The 22,500-nt window shown below is 45.3% G+C and overlaps 1 protein-coding gene across 1 annotated transcript in view; it reads left to right on the top strand.

Moving 5' to 3' along the window:
- Positions 1–22,500, top strand: part of LOC143103954 (A disintegrin and metalloproteinase with thrombospondin motifs 20) — an 88,139-nt gene that overhangs the window by 22,041 nt on the left and 43,598 nt on the right. Inside the window, exons 8-14 of the mRNA XM_076267844.1 lie at positions 1–44; positions 3,733–3,879; positions 7,514–7,655; positions 8,904–9,008; positions 18,750–18,895; positions 20,627–20,808; positions 22,261–22,397. The exon at positions 1–44 is cut by the window's left edge and continues 62 nt beyond it. Coding sequence (XP_076123959.1) covers positions 1–44; positions 3,733–3,879; positions 7,514–7,655; positions 8,904–9,008; positions 18,750–18,895; positions 20,627–20,808; positions 22,261–22,397 — 903 coding nt within the window. The remainder of the gene's footprint in view (positions 45–3,732; positions 3,880–7,513; positions 7,656–8,903; positions 9,009–18,749; positions 18,896–20,626; positions 20,809–22,260; positions 22,398–22,500) is intronic.

The following is a 22,500-nucleotide window of genomic DNA, read 5'->3' as shown; positions in this document are numbered from 1 at the left end:
GGCCTGAGCGCCTCCTTCACCATCGCACACGAGCTCGGCCACGTGTAAGTCCTCCGCAAGCACCCACCGCCGCCCCTTCTGACCTCAACCACTGCTGCCCCACTGAGTCCCCCCCCCACCCGCTTTTCAATCCAAACAAGTAACAAAAGGGGCTCTTATCCCGTAGGTGCACACAGGTGCAAAATATAATAAAGGCGAAGAATCTTTTAATAACATGCCAGGATTAATACAGCTTCTTTACTGTACAGGCTTGCCATGCTTAACCCTAGAGGTCTGTGGGACAGCATGAGGTGGCCAAGGTACAGAAGTTTCTTGAAGGACACTAGTGCATAGCAGTGGAGAAAAAAACCTTTAGCAGAACTGCTGAGAATAAACAAGTGGGCTAGAACAGATAAAAGAAACCCTGGCAGAAAATTGCCAACTTTCAAAAGAATGTAAAAAAACGTTCCCGACAATGGAAGGTTTCCCAGACAATGGCAGGAAAGATAGACAGTTAAGAAAAAAATCAAGGAAAACGCTTTCATGTACAAACTACACACACACAGCTGACCACATCTCGAAGGCATGACTAAGATGAAGCATTTTGATATGCCCCGGAGAGGGTCCCACCTACCAGATGACAGCGTAAACGCCTAATCCCCCCCCCCCTCTTTGTTCTGCCACATGTGAAGGAAGGAATCACACAAAGGTTCTAGCTGTGCGTGGCGTGACATCATTGTGGAAGGGAGTGTCAGCAACACGCTTATTCTCGCAGACGGCTTTAGGGAGGACATCAGAAGTGACATGCATACATTACAAGAGGTGGGGGTCGGGCAGCCATTGCATACTGTATAATTACCGCGTAATAACTGTTGTGATAACACCACCTTCCATTCGGGGCTGTTTCCAAAACAGCCTGGAGTCGCTGCACGTGTGGATGTGACAGCGGCATCCCTGTCAAAGGCTGCTCTGTGGACAGATGACCGAACGCATAAACACATGAGCCAATCTTTCATAAGTCACGCTCCAGTTCCAAACATTAGCTTTGACAGCCTGTCGCCTCGCAATGGGAGGGTGGAATTCTTTCTCCCTCGGTCACGCTGAGTAGGGGACGGGCGGTGTCACGCTCTGTGCTGCTGTGGCCAGTGGTGCTCGGCCTAGTAAATGGGAGCAGTGTTAGCCACGGCGGAAGAATGACAGCAATTTTCCACCCCCTCGGGGTGACCAGTGCATTATGCCCCATGCAAGTGGGCCCTCTGTGGAATTGCAGAAGTGCAAGAATGCCTTGGTGATGTGTGTTGCGGTATTTCAGCTGAGGTCACTACATAAAAATAATTTAGATTTTGCCTCTCCCTTCCTTTTTTAACGGTCAGCATCAGAATTCGATCCATCTGCTTGTTTTAAGAGTTCTGTGAAGTTGTTGAACAGGTAGGGGTCCCCTTGTGTCATATCACATCTCAGGTACTGTCAAGCATTACATTTCAGCATGTGGTGAGATGATGCTGAGCAATTTAAAGGTTAGTGGCTCTGAACTTAACTGTCTTCCCGAGCATGCCCGAGTGTGCTGTATGTTTCACATCTTAGATCATCCAAAAGAGTTCTGACACTTCGATAAGACATTAGAGCCTTTAATATTAGGCAGGCCAGCTTTTAAGTGCGCCGTAAATCCTCTAAAAACTCTTTGCCGGCCATTCCCTTGGAGCACATGGCCCTTGCTGGCTCGTGAAGGAATGAAGTCATTCTGAGGTGAAAGATGGATTTGATTTTGCAGTGTGATAATTCACAATCGCAGCTCCGTAATCCCATTCTGATGTCCACATCAATCAGAGGCCATGTCTCGTTTCGTACCCAGTGGGCCTGTCTCGGTGGAGTCGGTCAAGTGTTTCGCCGTGCTCCAGTGTAACATTGCCCAGTCACTGGAGACTCTGTTAGATCGGACTACCATTGTAGGGTGGACATATTATTTATGTGGTAGCTATCTGGATCTGCAGCACTCGTGACGCCAGGAGGTCACTGCAAAGAGAACACTTTAGAAAATTTACGAGTTTTATTTATGGGACATTACAAGATGGAAAAGCGCTTTTTCCCTCCATGTTAAAGTGTCTCAGATGTTGTCGGCATATGCTAGTCATCTTTGTTACGTTGATACATGATACTTAAAGGCAGAGGAAGCAAGAATGTGCAGTGTGTGCACAACTTCAACGGAAAGTCGTGAAGTGTCGTGGAGGACGTGCTGGCAAAGTTCTGCTTCGCTGGGCCGGAACTCTGTAAGTGCGTCTCAGTTCTGGACCCGTCCCATACAGTAGATGCCATTCAGCGCTCCCTCTCCCTACTGACCCGCTGTGCGGAGAACAAAAGCGCCGGCGGGGAGTTCCCAGACCGCGCACTGGGCCGTGGAGATCAAAGAGCATATTAGAGACCCACTCTGTGCAGAGAATTGCTAAAATGGAGGGAAGATTTCTGAGAAAGCAGCAAGGTGTTTTACTTATGGGGTAAAAGCAAATGTACGACAATGACATCTCACCGTCCAGCCATGGAAGCGCTACGCATATTGTTCTTAGATAAGGTGATGTTATACGTGAGCTACAGTTACTTTGACAATTTTGCGTTTACGCAAAGAAAACCCCATAATCTTACGCGCATAAGGGTTTATTCAACTGGACATGTGGCTCCTCTGATTTGCAGCATGAGTGTGTATGCCCACTATCTGAATAGGCTGTGAGGCGATGGTGCTGTAGAACAGGAGTCATATGGAGGCCTCTTGACATTCCCCCACTCTCTGGCCCAACTTAGCCCCCTGTTGCTGGAACCAAGGGGCTCACACCAGGCTCAGAGCTTGGGTCAGACACTGTGCATGCATGAATGTATGTGCACATTTATCTGTGTCTGTATGCGTGAGTGTGTGTGTGTGTGTGTGTGTCAGAGAGAGAGAGAGAGAGAGACAGAGACAGAGAGTAACAAAGCAAGAGATAGCGTGTTAGAGAAAGAAGGGAAGAGCCAAGCCGGAGCCCAGCATGCCGCAATAAACATTAGCCAGCTGTATGCACACTCGGCCCTGGGCCGCACCACAGCTGAGATGCTTATAGACGAGGGACATCCGCTGCTAATTCTGACATCAAACGCTTTGGGGCTTTTTAATATACTCGAATCATTCATTCCCTTTGCGTCGGGAAAGGATTCATTGCATTCGTGCAAGTTCTTCCACGATCAGTAATGAAGCTTTTGGTCAGAGACCCTAGGGTATTGGAATGCCTGAATCCATATGGATGAATGTGGGCGTATATATAAAGGGATTTTTAAGAGCTTGTCATTTTGCCAATAGATTTTCATGCGATGGGGCTTTTTGCTTCTCTACAAAGGCCAGAACAATTGTCTAAAGGTGAAACAGAGGTAGCAGTGAAGGTGATTAGGATTGTCACTGCTGGCTGGGGCTGTTTTGATTCACAGATCTCAAAAGCATGTACCATACTTTCGTAGCCAGGTGCCCTTTTATTTGAAAACCACAGGTCCATTGCAAACCATGTGGACCAGTCGGAGCATACAGTAGACTTGCTCTAGCTGCTTCTCCGGAGGGTTTTAGGCAAAGATTCTAGAACAGCTCTGTTCTAGAATCTTTGGTTTTAGGGTGACCCCCCTTCTCCACTGGCACTGATTGTAAATCTTTTGACACTAATCCTCTGGGCCAAGTCCAGAACCTTTTAGCAGCAGCTTTGTTCAATAATAGTGTGTTTCTGTTCCTCTGTTGTCTCGCAGCTTCAACATGCCCCACGACGACTACCCAAAATGCATGGAGGCGGGCATAAAGAACCAGTACCACGTCATGGCGCCAGTGCTGAACTATGACACCAGCCCGTGGTCCTGGTCCAAATGCAGCCGCAAGTACATCACAGAGTTTCTGGAGTAGGTACCCCTGTCCCATGTTTCAGTCACCCGTCATATCACTAGTTTGCTTTTCTGAAGGTCCAGATGTGAATGTGTAAACCGCTGAGTAGTAAAAGTAACAGATAACATGCTTGTAGCCCGATGTTCAATATCTGTTTTTCATTGTTCATGAGGTATCTTTAGTTTGCACACTATTCTTGGCTTTTTTGGCAGTTCACCAGGGGCTCCTTTTACTCAGTCATCAGACATTCTCTACTCAAACTCTCCATACAAACCTCAGATATGACCATGTTACACTGCAGGAGTCTACACCAAACTCCAAATGCCATCCATTCAGTACCCTTGTCACTCAGTGTAATTGAAGTGTTTGTGTACCTTGACAGCAGGCTTATGGGACTGACCTGGTGCAACAAGCCACCTATCTCTCAGCAGTGCCACAGGAAGCTATTATCAGACTTAATTATTGAACATAAACAGTGTTGGGCTTGTTATTATGGCCAATTTTGTTTCCTGTCTTAAAAATGGGGAGGGGCGGAATGGGTGGGGGGGGGGGTCTTTCCTCTTTCTGACTTCTTGATTGATTTTCCCCTTGCTCCTCGCTGTCTCCCCACTCGGCCCGAGTGACTCTTGAGATGCTGGACAAACAGTCATTTAGTCGTTCGCGTGCTTTGCCCCTCGGAAACGGTAACCAAGGCCAAGGACTCATTCAGGGCTCCCATTCCACCAACCCCCCCCAACCCCCCTATCCCTTCTCCTTCCTCTGTAGTGGAGCAGTGACCACCAGTCCTGTCTCTGAAGGGTTTCTCTTTAAGATGGGAAATGTCAGTTATAATTAGATTTTCCCCTGGACGTGACCCTTTGATCTCTCCCCCCGGCCGGCTTTTGTCGATTGTGCGCCCTCACAAAAGGCTGCCTTGTTGATGAGTTGCGTCGTGGGTAGTGCTCGCCACGAACGCCTTGCACAGCCTTTAAGGTTGCAACGGTGGCGAGGCATAGTTTCCAAACTTTCCATCCAGAAAAAGCCCAACTCGAGTGGTGGGAAGAACAAAAATACAGAGGGAAAAAAAAACAAGAAAAGAATTGAGAAAAGACACTTCTCATTGAAAATGTTAAACAGACATTTCCATATGAAGCATAAGAGTGTCAGAAAAAGACTGAGTCAATACAGTGAAAAGGACTGTGACTTCTGGAGTGATCTAGAGGGGAAACTACAATTTGCTTGATAATGCCAATATGTTTACACAGTGACTGTAGGGGAGCTTAGGGTTCAGTGCTGTTCACCATGGCTAAGAAAGACCCCTTGAGATCTAGGCCCTTGCTTCAGAGGTTGGTCTAAGAAACAATGCAAAGCTTTGATCAAAACTTCACTTCCCAGGAGGTTACGTGGTCAAGTGCATCTGTGTTTTGACTGCCCATTCTGTCTCGAGGGCCCTTAACTATTTTCAGCCCTCCCAGAGAAAAGAAGATTAAGGCGCACCCTCCTTCTTCTCCTTCTCCAACTCCTGCACCCAACCCCCTCATGAGTTAAGAATGCCATTATTCTGTATTGTATGTTTGATGGATACCTTGGCTTCTCCAAATGAAAGGTGCTTATTTACGTTGCTATTGTTAACCAATTAGCTTGCCTTAAAATAAAAGCAGTAGTAATTATCTTTTGGGCTATTTGCCTGTGAATTTAAGCTACAGACTTGTTGAAAACTAAAAATTCAGTCCTTGCGAATTGCAAGCCACTAATTGATGTGTGCACTTGTATTGAAACCACATAATAATTTCTGGCAAAGGCCTATAATTTTCCACTGCAATGTTTGCTGCACAGCTGGGAGCATGCTCAGAGAATTAAACCAACCACAAAAGCTATTGCAGAGGCCTCTACACATGCCTTCTTGACAAAAAAGATTTTCTTGATTAGTTCTTCAACAATTTTTAATTATAATATGGTAGAGGGGCCTTACAGAACCCAGAGAAAGGGTGAAATGTAATATTAGACTTATTGGAAGGGGATACGGTAGTGAGATAAACATAGATGATAAAATTGTGACTATAATGTAATTTAAGTGGAGCCACATCACCCTTAAAAATTTGCATTTTTACATACAGTCATTCACGCTGCATACGTTCTCATGAGAGTTAGGGTAATGAGAACATCCCCTGCACCATCTTGAATGAAGAAAAGACCATGATGGAAGTCATTACAGTATAGCTGCTTATGACAAACATGCAATGATAACTTAAGCTTGCATTCCTAGATAAATTGACATTACGGAATTATTCTCAATGATTACCAGGTGCAGGCCTTGCCTCTGTGCCAGAGGGGTGTTGCGGGTAGACTGTTTTGGCCAATGTTGATTTGCTGTACACAGGGGGGGTTCAGAAAAGCCCCAGTGATCCTTCATTGTGGTTGTCTTGGTTTTAATATTACACCGCCAAGATTCTATAGCGCTGATGAGACTCTGACAATCTGCTGAAAGCTGCCTCCATATAGAACCAGGTTCTCCGCTCCCTTCCCCTCCACAACTCTTTTGTTCTAACAGCTTTCATCGTCTGTCTTCTCATTGTTAGATAAAGTAATTCCCCAAAGCACCCCCGAAACAAAGGTTTCTTGCAGGGTATGACATAATGAAAGAAAACCACGACACTTGCTGATGATAAGCCAGTGTAATTATCAGACTGGCAAAACCTACTTGTTGTGTATAAAACAGGTGGTTAGCCTCTGTGTGCAGACACATTGCAAAAAGAAGTGCTAACATGTCACATAATTACACATCAACCAGGCACCATTGTGTCCCTCATTTCCTTAGTGGCTCTGCTAAGTCAACAAAGGAGAATAGTTGCTTGGTGAAGCCTCTTCTGTTCTCAAAAGACTTTTTGAGTCGGTCTAAGACAGGTGGCTCAGTCCATCTTGGTGATCAATTTGTTTCTTACAGCTGCTCCTTTGTGAGGTGGGGTGTGGTAAAGTCACAGTCTGTCAGAAGGAAGAGGATATTATTTGTTTGATAGATGTTATGAACTCAATCATTTTGGCAGAGTCACTGAGATTCTTAATCCCCCCATTTTGCTCAGTGCAATGAGAGCTGTCACTTTGAGAAACTTACCTTCAACACAGCTGCTCGTGTCCAGGTTGGTGTGCATTTCGGTTTGCTCTGTGTGGCAAAAGCATTTAGCAGTTTAGTTTGCTGATCTAAAGGTACCAGTGGAGACCACCCACATCGGGCATTATAATATGTAAACACCATATTATGATGCCTTTGGCCAATGTATTGAGCAGCTGAAGTGGTGCTGTACAGTTAGAGCAGATTCATAAATCAGGCACGACTCTGAAACATCTTGTGGGCCATCTTTGGCCAATGTATTGAAGTGGTGCTGTACAGTTAGAGCAGATTCATAAATCAGGCACGACTCTGCTAACATCTTGTGGGCCATCTTGTGGCTGCATTAGTAGAATAAGTAAGAAGTAAATATGATATGTAAATAAATATGTAAATATGATTCATTCAGTCCAATTCATACTCATGTTTTAATTCACTCTTTATTATTGCCAAGCCAGCGTTTGGGCAGTATGTTGGCAAACATACAGCATAGCCTGTTGGGAGTGTGGCTATCTGTAGGTGCTTTTGTGAACTCATTTTCATTCACTTCTGTTGCATGTGGACAGCACTGGCTATGGGGAATGTCTGCTGGATGAGCCTGTTGGCAGAACATACAACCTCCCCACCCAGCTCCCAGGCCAGCTCTATGATGCCAATCGACAGTGTGAGCTCATGTTTGGATCAGGATCCAGAGTTTGCCCCTTTATGGTAAGCCGCAGCTCTGCTCAGCCAACTTTCGAGGAGAGGTCAACCTCACAGTGGATTCTTCATTTAATAACCCATGTGTAGGACAAATTACTTGTCATGTGCCTACTGTGTCAAACAGTTGTTCAAAAGATTTTATTGTAAAAATGATTACACAAGCATTTCTGGAGTTACAGTTATGTTTATAGTTAGCTCTTATTAAATTACACTGTATGTAGTTCTTTGACATGAGTCATCAATTGGACTATACTGTACAAAATGCAAATGAGATATTATATAAGAAACACGTGAAAATAACCATATTCAACATATTTCAGGCTACATTAGGTCTGATTATACTGTCCTTCATTTAAACAGTGTTGTGGGGCAGGACGTAGGCTACTCCAGCATTTTTCCAAAAACGCTATTGGATTATAATGACAAAACAAACATAGCTGCTTGCTTTATTTACCAGGAAAAGTAATATGGACCAGTGGCGGATCCTCATATGGGCAATATAGGCAGCCGACCAAGTTAGGACTGCCACTGATAAAAACTTTTGACTTAAAAATGTTAATGTTTGATGACAACTGTAAAAGTTATTTACAAAAACATTTCTATATACAGTACAACAAAATCCTTCCTTTACTTTGCTTGAACTTTTATTCTATTCTATGTAAGCAGTACTTATTGCTGCACTAACATGTCCTTGTCGATCTGTACCTCGATTGTTGTAGGTCACTTTGGGTAAAAGCGTCAGCTGCTTAATGATAAAAAAGGGTCATCCCCTCACAGAGATCGTTTAAATACATGAAATCATCCCTTGGCCCAATGCCTATGTCTGTGACTGAAATATTTTAAATTCCATTGGTGCCTAATGAACGAGGTGACAAGTCTTGAATTGAGCACATTCCAATAAGCCAAATGTTCTTTGATGTGATGCTGTCACCAGCAGTTCCAACACTCTTCACGTGACCTTACATTGTAACTGACAGGTCCTTTGACCTACATTGTCATGGCCTGTTTATGTCCACTCAAGTCAGATTATCCTACTTGGGAGTCACTTTGGTGTTTTAAAAAACTCATTTATGGGTTAGGTTATTTGACTTGTAGCTGTGGTTTGCTCAATTGCCCCTTTGTAGTTAATTGTTGTCCCGGTCATTAATACTAAGGAGTAAAAATAGTATGGTGTAAAAATAATAAGGTATATTTTCAATGTCGTGAATTACTTTATTCATTTTTAATTCATTTGATATATTTTTTTCTCTCCAGAAACCATGCAAGCGGCTGTGGTGCACGAGTGCGGAAGGAGACCATAAAGGCTGTCGAACGCAACACATGCCGCTGGCGGACGGGACCGAATGTGGACATGGCATGGTAGGACAACACAAATTAAGCCTCAGAAGAGTTTGGAATACAGAAGAAAATGGCATTTTTAGTTGCATTCAAAACTTTGGATAAACACAACATGCCAAATGAATAATTGTACATTTCGAAATTCAGAGGATGCTCACTGAACTGGCACCTTTGTTTTGGCAATTTGCAGACATACCACACTTTTTTATTACAAAATCATCAAAACTGTGTTTCCAAATGTTGTTGTAAGGAGACGGGTTAATTTTTTTTCAACCAAAATAAGGGAAAACAAGTTTGCCTGTCTGAATGAACTGTAGCATTAGCACTCAAGAGCTTCCAATCCCATTTGCTGCTTGCTTTCACCTATGGGATGCTATGCTAATTAGCGTTGCTTAGTGTATTGGGATTGACACCGAAAGAGCGGGAGGTGCGAGCTAGCGGGCCGGGTGGTGTTTAGAATGGGAGGCTGGAGGTGAAGGATCGGCTCCTTTGAAAGGGGAAGCCGCCCGCCGTTCACAGTCGAGTCACCTTGTCCTGAACCCATGACCCCCGAACCTCTTTAAAATGTGGCTGAGTGGGTCACTGGTCAGGGAGTAATGGAGCCTGAGGCTGAGCCTAGCCCGGACACAAAAGACGCCCCAGCACTGATTCAGAGATGGCAGGGGAAGGAGAGCAGTGGGTGGATGGGTAGTGGGGGATCCTGCTCCTTCTCTTTGGACTTAACCCTTTCTCTACAGGAGGCAATCAAGGGAACTTCAAAAATGCGAACCCAGCATCGTGCCATTCGCAGGCTAGGGTACTCAGAAATTAGCACACTTGACTGGAGAAAGACATTAAGTGGAGTAGTGGGCATCTTAATCCAAGCAAAACAACTGTGCGGCCACTGTTGTGGGGTTGGAGTTGTCTTATTAACCGTGGGTAGACGACTGAGTTTGTGTCGTGGGAACGTTATGTTTGGAGCAAATGGTGTCACCATGGGAGTGGAGCTCAGCTAATGAAATGCATAGAAGCATGAAGTCTTTCATGGCATTGTGATCATCTTTTAGGGGAAACATGGGCATCCAGTTTGCAGGGAACTGTTAATCATAGATTCAGGTATTCAATAATTAAACTCTCAATTGTTGCCAACTTCTCTACATTTGCTTCCTCTACTTGCAAACTTGCAAAGGAAAACGCTGTGATGAAAAGAAAACACTCTGTAGCATTACTCAAAGGAGCTGCTCATTAAAAAGGCTGCCACCATGTTGTTTTGCCTGTCTCCTGGAATGCTTAAACAAAATGACTGCACAAAGGTGGTCGTTTTCTCTCCCCCCCCCCCCCTTCCTTCTGACCCATGCACCTTTGTTTTTGGTGCAGAGGGTTTTGGTGTCATCTCCACTGGTGACTCTTTGAAGTGGAAGGAGTTGAAAGAGAGGAGGCTCTCAGTCGCCGCTCACCTGCCAGAGGAGGGCACTTTCATGTGGAGAAGGGCTCCCTCTGAGAGCTGCTTTAATATGGAGATGCCTACTGTGGGCCCTCTCAAATGAATAGCGTTTGTGTTCATAGAGTGTCAAAAGAACCTTGAGTCTTTCTCTCCCTCCCTCTCCCTCCCTCCCTCCTTCCCCTTCCTCTCTCACTCTCTATCTTCACTTCAAGTTTACCACTTAATTATTCCACCCTCCTCCTTTGTTTTCTATTTATTCACAATATGAGACATACCTCAACACACACAAAGCGCTTTCAGATATAACCTCCGGAGTACATGCGGAGGTTTGTCAAACGGTTATGGTCGGATGATTCAGATATGATGCTAACCTGCGGACCTAATACTGACCTTATACGGACGTATGTGTGAACGACATACACGCACATTACAGAATCTCCGTGTGGTTGTCGAGTGAGGGGTGGGGGCTTAGAGTTCACAAGATGCGAGATATATGACGCAGAATATATGCGGCCGCTGCCTGTCACTGCTGCTTTTTGTTTACAAAGTGTAGCCTATGTATTATAGGCTAAAGAAGAGAAATCTATTGTGCGTATGCTAATACTTGAAGTAGGATAGTCACGTAAGTGCGCACATACAGAATTTGTATGTGTGCTTCGAGTAAACACATTTATCTGTTTTCAACGTAATGCAGGCGCGCGGGAACATATTTTTGACCATGGGTGCTGAATAACAAAATAATGGATGTCCCACGATTTCTCCCCTAGCATGATATGATTTGAATTTAGACAGCTACGCCATTTCAACGCGGTGTATGAGTAGGCCTAAGAGCGAGAAGTTTTATAATGCCCTTGCCACTCCGACTCATCAATAAAAACTGCGTGCACACACACCAGACCAGCACTTGACTTTACATCATTAAACTATTTCAGTATATTGCTTTTCTGATTGTCAAAACCACACCTAACTTATGGCGTCTCCACTCCACAGCAAAAGTGTCCTAACCACGTTACAGCTGTTTCTATCTGAGCGACTCCAATAGTGAGAGGATTTCAGTGTCATATTTCGGTGGCACTAGCTGTCGTGGAACTCGAGATGACATGTCTACTGATAGGCAACAGGTCTCACCAACACGAAATTCTAATTGCAAAATATGCATCCTACCTCATCTGTTGTACTGTAGTTATTCGAAATTGGGCTTTTCACAATCCAACGATATATCCAAAGTGCGAACTAGTTGGTGATGGTTTATGAAAACTGCCAGTATGCATGCTACACGGAGTTCTGACAGGGCTGTGCATGGCCTAATAAACAGGCAAGATATAACCCACGATCGCCATGGTTTCGTTGTCAATTCGTGTTTGTGGTAATAATGACAGCAACAATAAAACCATCTGTATCTTACGATCTTCATCATTCTTGACAGATCACCAGCCTCCTCTGGATGGTCATATGCATAATAAGCCTATAGCCTACCTTTAGTTTTCATTTAATTTTAAACACGAATCTACTGTCTTTACTGCCGGGAGAGAAAAAATATATTGTATTCTTTTCTGTAGCCTAATTCTGCCTAAGGCTATCAATGAACAGAAAACCGTGTTGGCTAACAATTTATTAAATACTCCTGTTATTGTCGTCAACGACGTCGCTGTAGGCTACTGCCTTTTCAGCGCCTTCTGCTTATGATGATTCAGTCTTTTGAATTCGTTTGGCCTTGCCATGCAGTTGTAGGCTACAACGTGCCATTCCCTTCATGTGTTTTATCAAAATGTTGTATGCCCTCATGGACAGTAGCTCCGTGATGTCTGCATCTTTCCATGTCGGAGATTTTCTGGACAGCACTATGCCACTCCATCATAACACTGGCATTTAAGTCAGATTTAACCACATGGACGCACGAAAGAAACGTCACCAACACGCCCTCTCACTAGGTGTGAATTTTAACCGCATATTCTACGCCTCGTTCAGACACAGCACATTTACATAATGTCCGGAGGAAATACTAGGTCGGGGGTAGTATAAACACCGGGTGAATTCGGACTTCCATATGACCGGTTATGTCGTTCAGATATACGGCCCCACCGTTTAACATCGGCAGAACCTCCGGTCTTACACGTATGTCTGAAAGCGCTTATAGACACACGCACACACACACACTCTCTCTCTCTCTCTCTCTCTCTTTTCTCTCTTTCTCTCTTTCTGTCTGTCTCTCTCGCTTCCTCCCTATCTCCTCTTCTTTTAATATGCCAGCACTATTGTGTCCTAATCGTCTTATCTGGGTGGAGGTATGAGATTTGTAAAGTCTGTCTCTGTTTAACATGCCTTTAGGACATGCAAGGGCTCATTATTTCCCCAGTCTATCATTATCCACGGCCCAGATAATGTAATTTCAAATCATTACGTAGAAAAAAGTGAAACATCTCGTAAATATTTGCTGACTGCCGAGGTGCATTCTAGGAAACCCTGGAGGACTTCTATTAGCCAATGACCTCCGTGGGGATGTTTAATCTCATCTCAGAGGAAATTATTTTAATGGACATCATTAAATGGATCAGGCTTAGGTCACTGGGCATGTGTGGTATCTTAGGATAGTTCGGAGGCTGACGTCTCACATTTTTCCTGGTACTTTCCCCCCTCTAATCTTCTCTGACTGTGTCTCTCACACTGTGTCTCTATGTAATCTTGCTTATCCTACCGTTTTTTATTTCTTTTTTTTCTTTCCATCATTGCATTTCTCCGTCTCTTTTTTCTCTCTCTCTCTCTCTTTCTCTCTGTTTCCCCCTCATGCTGTCTCCCTTGCCTCCCTCCCCTGTGCTGGGGTGCTGGAGTGAGTAATGTGGTCACATGACCCTGGCGGCCTGTCTGTCATCTGCACCAGTGGGCCGTGCACTAACAAGGGCAGCCCATCACTTGTCTATAAATACCACCCCTCTCCCACACCTCCTCCTCCTCCTCCTTGTAGCCCCTTTTCTAACTCCTCCCTCTCCGCTCTTCAAAAGCAGGCCCTCCTTCAGAGGCACTGAGCGTGCCCAATCCGGACCCTGTCATCCACTAAAGCCCTGCCTGCTCAGCTGCCACAGGCTCCTTTGAAGAGAGCTCTGGCCCGGTATTCCTGCCCCACTTACCAGCCTAACCTGAATGGGTCATTGCATGGGGGAGGAGAGCTGTGAGTGATGTGGTCACTTCCAAAGCCCTGTTAGCCCGGCCTTTCTTCTTGGCATCGGTGTGAGAATCAAGGGCAGTCTCTCTCCTCATGTTTTCCTGTCATATCTTTGAGCAACTGCCAACCACAGCCTCTGAAAACTAACGTTAACAGGTCTCAACGTTTTTTTTCCCCCTCTCTTTGTTGGTAAATGGGTGAAAAGTTACAGTCTCGATATGTCATTTTGTGGTTCCTGCCCGTGTATTTCCACGTGTGAAATTGACAGAACACGACTGACTCGAAGGGGGGGAAAAGCGACGATGAAAGAGGGGCATTGTGCTCTGTCGAAGTCCTCTACCCAGTGAAACTTTTTTGAATCGGAGCAACCTGCCCTCGTCTCAGACAATTAGAGGGAGATAATGAAGTCTTGAACAGCCTGGCGGAATAGAATTTGCTGGCCTGTGCTCGCTGCCTTGGCCGGCCTTTCTGGCAGCTCCACCTACCCGTGTGCTCCACTGCAGCCTCTGCCGGCTTGTATCGATGTCACCCCTTAGCTAATCTCTCCGCCTTTCCACCGGGCTGCCCCAGTAACAGGCTTTTTGGATTTGATTTAACAAATGAAATGTTGTTTTGGTCACTATGCCCCTACTCCTGCCAAGTAATCCAGGCAAGAAGGCTTTAAGGTTCAAGGGAAAAATGCCTTTTCATTCAGTTTTTTAAGACATGAACGAAACAGAGAATTTGTATTGGCTGCCTGTTATTGACTGATAGAATGGAAACAGATGAATGTGTTTACCAGTACTGTAATTATGCCATGCATTATTCATCATCGGTAATTATAATTTGATTGATATCTATTGCATGCTGATGTGATAAATTTCTGCACGTTCACAAACATGCTCTGGCAAATAAAATAGAGACGACTATTAACCAGTCAGTCATACAAGGACTAAACACACACACACACACACACACACACACACACACACACACACACACACACACACACACACACACACACACACACACACACACACACACAAACACACACACACACACACTTCTTTAAGATAAGATAAAAAAAAAATGCTATATCACAAATGTGTTCCCTGACACATGTAAGGCAGTTGTCAGGTCTTGCTCTTGCAGAGTCAAACTCTTGCAAAGGGGATGATGCAACAGGCAGTTGACACAGTCTCTTCATCTGCACATTTTAAGCACAGGGCTGTTATTAACCCCAAATGACTGGTTTTACTACCTCAGTTGGGCCATTCACCAACACCTCTGTCAGACTTTTACCTCTGGTGTCTGTCTCTCATTTGCTACAATATTGACAGGCAAGGAAATGAGACCATTCCACCCCTGGAAAAATGTATTACTGGTATATCACTGGTTTTCAGTAATAAGTCAGATGAGCTTACCTAGATATTGATGTACTGTAGTACAGTTATTTTCCAACATATTGTTAGCTCACATTCTTTGAACATCTTTAACAGTCACAGGCATCTTCTGAACTGTGAAGATGTGCTGGATTGTCATAATGGATCAGTGATACACTGAGACAATCATACCTCAGTTGGTATCCTGGTGGTACGAAGAGAGTTGTTGTGTGAGAGATGGATGTCATAGTTGGCTGCCTGGGACAGCACTCAAATGAGTCCCTGCTGTGGACAGTGAACTTCAACCCTGGGCTGTGAGAGGGCGAACATGAAAGGTGACGCCTCTTGGAAAAACCTTTTGCCTTTAGTTCAAATGAGAGACTGGGTGCTTTTTAAATCAAGCCGCGAGCCCTCTCATTCCCGGTCTAAGTTGATGTATGGTTTTTCTCCTTTCTTCCTTTTTTTTTTTGAAGAAACTTTTTTTTCCCCCAACAGACACTTCCTAACAATTACAGGGTAGAGATCAGCCAATAAGAACCACTGAGTGCAGATGCGAACTGTTTCTTTCTTTCTTCCTCGTTTTTGTCTGAATTGCCACGCGGTACACATCGCACCATTGACACCACATCCCGACCGATTGCAGGGCTAACATTGTTTCGGACATGACAATGTTTCTGTGTGTGCTGTGGGCACGTCCTTTGAGAGATGTGTCTGTTTGTTCCTTTGTGGGTGTGCACAACCGCATATGTGTGAAAATCCCTAATTGAAAACACATGATAGCAACAGCTGGGCACGTTTGTCTCATAAGGCACTGCAAATATCTCACGGCACTCTCAATTAAAGGCAAATCTAGACAATCTCTGTGGAGGCGAAAGGGCCCTCTTGTGAGAGCTTAGCTCAGGAGTTGTCAAGGCAGCATATTTCCAAGGCTGTATTTGTGCACCCTTGAGAAGGCTAATTGGACTGGAGCTGGAGGCCCATATGCCTTCACGGTCAGGGCAAACACCCCATGCTTTTGGCAGATGTGTTTTTTCTTCTTTCTCGTTTACCACCCTCTATTCTCTCTCTTTTAGTTTTTTCACTGCCCTACCCCCCCCCCCCCCCTCCCCCACCCCACCCTTTTCTCCACATCACCCTTTCAAGTTAAACAAAGAGGCTGTAAACATGAAATGCCAGCAGGGAGTAGAATGTCTTAGAGGCTTACAAGGGCTTTGGCCCTGCCTGACAGCCGCTGCCTTGTGTTTGACAGGTACCCAGGTCCTCAGGAGAAGCACTCCGGTGGTCCCCAGGATATCCTATGGTTCCACAAACACACTGGACGGGGACAGTGAAAGAAACAGACAGAAAGATAGCAAAATAGAGAGAGAGGGAGAGAGAGAGAGAGAGAGAGAGTTTAGAGGGCAAAGGTAGAGCTAGAGAATTCTCATGCTCATAATGTTGGCAATGTAAGGACAGCAGAGAGGTTTTTTTCTGACGTAAACCATGAACAAATAATTGCAATTGGATATTGAAAGAAAGAGTTTTTTAGACTGAATTCTTGAATTGTCCTGCAGAAGGACAAAAAAGGGGGCAAGGGCTGTCTATGACTCATGCCTCAGCCCAAAGACGGCCACATTTGTGTTTGTTTAGTTGGAGCCTGAAGCTATTAACACCTGTCCGCTATTGAACATGGGCCGCCAACTCCATTATTCTTTGGGAGTGTATTAAACTGGCCTGATTATTTGCACCAGCCCTATTGTGTAATGTGGGTTCGTGCAGGTGTTTACCTCAGGTCAAGAACTTCATTGCGCCTTAATGCCTTGTCACAGAGGCTAGTGCACATGTTCACGTGGGAAGGTGACTTTGATAGATATCTCTTAGTTTATTACCATCATTATGGAAACCCCTGTCAGGGTCTCGTACTATAAAACCTGCCCCAATAATTATCTTAGCCCTGTGGCATGTTCAGTTTCAGAGGAGTCTGCTGCCACCAAGAGAGCGACTGAACTGGATGAACTCTGCATAATGACATTGCATGTCTGTAATGAGATATACAGCCGTGGCTATTAGTAACAAGTTTTGCTTGTTACTAAGTGATCTTTTATAGAGCCTAAGTGATCTTTTATAGGCCTGCCCTGTATGAATGAATGCTTGCATTGGTCTTGCCTCTTGTTGCTCAGGAACTATAACATTTCTAAATGTCTAATCATGATGTGAAGGGAGATATTTTTTTAGTGCCATAGGGGGTTAAAATGGTAGCATGGCTGTGAGACGGTGATTATCCATTACAGCGTGAAGTTCCGTTACCCGCTGAGATTTCATGCTCTCAGTCACCCCTCCCACTGTTGACAGAGCCAAGCTGGGGAACTGTAGTGATATCGTCCCCACCGTGGGCATCTGTGGCTGGGGAGTTGCTGATGGACAGGCGCCCTGTGGCTCCCATGTGGTGTGACTGACCGCTCTGTGGTGTGACTGACCGCTCCAGCGTTGCCGTGGCCGGAGAGCTGAGAGGCTCCTGCGGCTTCTGTAATAAGGCTTGTTCCAGCTCTTATCTGGACTCTTTGGTTTCCTTATCACCATGCCACCCTTTCTCCTCCCCACTCCAGCCCCCCCCCCCCCCCCCCACCCCCCAAACACACACCAGCGCCACCCTTACCCCTCCCCTCGACTCCGTCTCGGTGTGCCAGGGCGTCGGGGTCCGCAGCGAGACAGACGCCGGTTTGTCCCACATTCCTTCGCTGAAAGGGCCCAGCACCGTGGCGCAATCGAGCAGAGCTGCCTGGCTGCGTCGGGGAAGAGGGCGGCGAGGGGTGGGGTTGGGAGTGGAGGGGTTGGATTCGGGATTTGGTTACAGCAAAGAAAAGACTGCCAGGTCTGCCTTTCCGGAGCGCTCTGGCCCCCGCCAGTGGTTTCCCTCCGCGTGGACCTTCAGAACGAGGCTCCAACGCTGCTGGCCCGGCTCCATTCACCTGAGAGGGCCGGGGAGGAAATGAGAGTGTGTCGAATCAAAGGGGCGGCTTAGCATGTGCGGGGGGCCCTAACTCCACATCGAACCGGACACACTCATCAAGCACTCTCTCAGGCACAGACCTCTCTGCCCATACACCCCTTACCCACCCCACACACACACACACACACACACACACACTCCCAGGTGATGAATGCCCCCACCGTCACCCGGAGATCCGCACCAGAGAGAGAGAGAGAGAGAGAGAGAGAGAGAGAGAGAGAACGTGCAGATCGTGTGGCACCATCTGCGCAGGAATGTCACAGGGGGGAGACCTGGCTTAGCTCACGGTAGAGCCGTGCTAGCGCATTTGAAGATTTTTATTGGCCGTGCCCCTGCGGTCAGTCTGTGATGTAATATAGGCTGACAACGTGGAAGTGTACAGCATACGGAGCTCCGTCTCTGGTTCCTCTCACTGACACCGCTGCCACAAAACCCCACGGCCGCCCGCCTGCCCGCCTCGCCACTCCACTGACCGGTCCCCCCGCGCTCTACACCACAGCTGGACGGGCTGGAAGCATTCCTCCAGCGTAAATAATATGGTGGGATTAGCATCACTGCCGTTTTCTTTCAGGATATACTTTTACACATAAACAGGGGATTAGTAGAGACAGTGGGACAACGTTTCCCAGCTCTGGTTGAGTTAAATCTGCCAACAGTGTTGATGTTGATTTTGGGATACAGGTTGAAAGCAGGACCAGGGTATCTGTATTCGGTTTCTGTTGATTCTTGGAGCTGTGGTCTTTAAATTAACCACATGTACTGTGTGTGTGTGTGTGTGTGTGTGTGTGTGTGTGTGTGTGTGTGTGTGTGTGTGTGTTTCATGGCACAGCACTGCAGGCATGGGATGTGTGTGAATCGTGAGCTGGACATCAGGCCTGTGGACGGGGAGTGGGGCCCCTGGGGGCCCTACAGTGTCTGCTCCAGAACCTGTGGAGGAGGGACCAAGAGCACGGCCAGAGACTGCAACAGCCCTGAGTAAGTGTCTGCATATACTACTGTACTTCCATCAGATGTCCCTCTCATAGGCCTACATAGGCCTACAATACAGACTACTCTACACCACTGTATGAACTAGGGGTGTAACGGTTCATGTATTCGTATTGAACCGAAACGGTACGGGCGTCACGGTTCGGTGCATGAATTTACACGGAGAATACACGGTATAAAAATAGATACAACTCGTATGTGGATTAATTAATGTCATGCGCAATTACTGTTAAGTAGCGAGAGTTACGGGAGTTCTTTAGCGACACCTAACGCTAATCTGTAGCCTCGCCTTAGCTCTGAAGCTCTGATTGGCGCCTATGTTTTTTTTGTCAGGTCGTCGGTCGAGTCCGTCAGTCATTAGCAGCACTAAGGTTAGACCCACAAGAGTTAGAGGATCCGCTGGTCTCTTTAAGATCGCAAGTTTAAGAACTTCAGTTACAGTAACGTTAGTACAGACGAAAGAGTGGTGGATAAGATGAAACTGTGTCTCGGCGTTGTTCAGCAGTTGTTGGGTATGTGAGTGGAAAAAATGCTACACATATTCGAAGCCATCACCCAGATGATGTAGGCTACCAATCACTGAAACGAGGGGAAAAAACTTCCCCTGCGCTTCAGCAGCCTTTGGATACACATACAAATAGGGCCAAAACCTATGGCTTAAATTAAATGATTTCGTAATGACAGAAAGCTATGTAAATCGCGTGGGAATTACCTTTATGTTGGGGTAACTTGTAACTTCTCACATGAGGTTCTGGTAGTGTTAAGTGCATAGACAGTAAAATAAAGTGACAACGCTAACCAGGCTAATAAACAAACCATGCTACGGTGAGTTAACGTCAAAGGGCAAAGTCACGTGACTTCTAGTTGTAATCTGTTTATGAAATGAAAGGAGCAATTTCGTTTTTTTAAAAAAGGCAAAATAGTGTGATATTTTCACAGTTAGTAGGCTAGATTATTACTTTACACACAATAAAAAAAATATTGAGGCAAATTGTAGACCCTTCCATATACAACTAAACACAGATGTTGAAGGTCTTGCTTAAGTGGATTTTTAAAAATCATTTTTCTATGTAATTTGCACTTTCAGAAATAAGAGATGCTGTAGGCCTATTTTCAGTTTTAGAGCTGATTGTCTTATTTTGTTTACAAGTTACAGATGGAGTCTGGGTACTTACTGTACTTATTGTACTGTTTAGCCTACATCTTACACACTTCAGGCTGTTGCAGATAGCTCAGGGAAGAGACTGTATGACACTAGGTGGTACAGCCTGAGACATGTACAAAAAAAAATGCTTTCTGCATTTTTGTTTTGCTTTTCCCTCCACTGTACCGAACTCGTACCGAACCGTGATGTCCGAACCGAGGTATGAACCGAACCGTGACTTCTGTGTACCGTTACACCCCTAGTATGAACTGTGGATAAAAAAAAAATTATTTTTTGATTTAGTCTGAAGTTTATGTTTATGTGGCTTAAGAGACATCCAAACGCCTCTTAAATTCTGTCATAGTTTGGCAAGTCACTCAGCCATATCATTTGGAAATAAAATGTGTCAAATCTGTTAGAACTTAATTACCTTGAAGTTGTTTTTTTGAGTTGATTTCTTTGAGTTATTGTCTAATTAGTGGCATTCATTAAAGAAAGGCATGCAACAAAACACAAACGGCCATTCTTGTTTTTGACTACAAACACTCTGGAAAAACATGGCTGATATTTTTCAGGCCCCGAAACGGAGGGAAGTTTTGCGTGGGGCGGCGTATGAAATTCCGCTCGTGCAACACAGTACCATGCCCACGGGGTCGGAAGGACTTTCGCGAGGAACAGTGCTCGCATTTCGACGGCCGTCACTTCAACATGAACGGCCTACCTCCCACGGTGCGCTGGGTCCCCAAGTACAGCGGCAGTAAGTCCTCAACAGTCCAACCTGGCTTTCGTTCAAGACTAACATGCCATGCGGCGCTCAAAATATATTTTCACATTCTGAGAAATAACATTAGCGGTGCTTTTGTAGCTGAGGATTGTTTAAGTCCCTGTTAAATAATCACCATTCCTATTTCAGGACCTAAAGTAAAGACTCGAGTTGACTTGAGTTAATGTCATCAAAACTGAGCCATATGTTGCTGATATGAAACTGGAGACCTGTATGCCTATAAAGTAATGATGTGAATTAAATGTGACTACTAAGCCGTAATGGCTTAATGTAATCAGTCAGCCTGTCATAAGGCCCCTGATTAGGTGTCATGAAGCTCTGGAGGAAATATACACATTTTATTGGAAGGGCACACAAGGAAAAGCAGACAAGGAAAACGTAACATCCATGCTGTTGCACACTAATGCCTCTTTACAAGTATTTGAGCCATCTCTGATCCCTGACTTTAGTGTACTTTGGACTCCTAGTACCTAATACCTGTGTCAGAATAACCTTCATTAATTATAGGTCATTATAATGATCATTACATTATCCTAATAAGAAAACTTATTTGGGTTGCAGCTCCATTGACAAACACATCATACCAGAGGTCTTGCAGCTCGTCTGCTCATGTCACACTGTTATTCCAGAGCGCTGCAATTTACGTAATTTATTGAAGAGACCACCACTCAAGTTTAGATTTCACCTCGACCATTCACCCACACCACCAAAATAGAAAAACAAAGACGACTCCACTTTCCTTTCAATTTTCCCTGTCTCCAGCTCCAGTCTCTGTCGTCCCATTGGGAGGGTTAGTCTGTGACATGCGCGTTCCGGGTTTGTCCACAGCGTGTTGACAGATCGAGGTGTGGGCAGAGCCGCAGACCATTCAGCCCTTAGAAATCCATTTGTAGTCTGTCCGTGTGTCACCGTTGGCGGCATCCGCCAGTTTGTTTAGACACCGAGTCCAGCTCGTGGGCTTGTGTGCTTGTAATTGGGATTGTTCGCACAGCTGGATGAAATTGCACTTTGGCAAAGCGAAGGCGTGCATTGGCGAGCCCCAGCATCATGAGAAGTTACCGCAAGCTATCGCACTAGACACATAATACAAGCAGAGGTACAGGGCACTCCAGCCAAACTGCTGTCAAGACAATGAAAAGGCTTCTGAGAAAGAAACAGAATGCATGTGTTGTTTTGTCGGTGGGGTGGGGGTTTAGGGGGTAAAATTGTTGACCTTGGCAAGATGGAAATGTATATACTGTTGCAGAGAGAAAATGTTATGCAGAATTTGGTGTTTTTGTCCTGGTACTGCTTGCCCCTGCCAGAGAGGTGAACTCAACCTAACCCTTATACTTTGTGTCTTGTGCTATTAAAATGTGCTGTTAAACTGCTACTTCATCAAATGGCAACTTCAAGTGACAATACCAATATCTCTTCTCCTTGCAGTTCTTATGAAGGATCGGTGCAAGTTGTTCTGTCGCGTTGCAGGGACAATGGCTTATTATCAGCTGAAAGACAGAGTCATCGACGGGACGCCTTGTGGTCCAGAAACATACGACATCTGCGTTCAAGGCCTCTGCAGGGTAATAAAAAAAGGAGTTATTCTCCTCACTGATTAGGCAGTGTGTGTATGTAGCGTATTATCACTTTGATGCTGTGGTGTGATTTAGCATCCCCTTTGGTCTT

This window comes from Alosa pseudoharengus, unplaced genomic scaffold (genome assembly GCF_046254945.1).
Source record: "Alosa pseudoharengus isolate Yale_2024_CS ecotype anadromous, Long Island Sound unplaced genomic scaffold, YU_APseudo_1.1 YU_APseudo_1.1_scf_10, whole genome shotgun sequence".
NCBI lineage: Eukaryota > Metazoa > Chordata > Actinopteri > Clupeiformes > Clupeidae > Alosa > Alosa pseudoharengus.
This window is presented reverse-complemented; position numbering and strand designations above follow the sequence as displayed.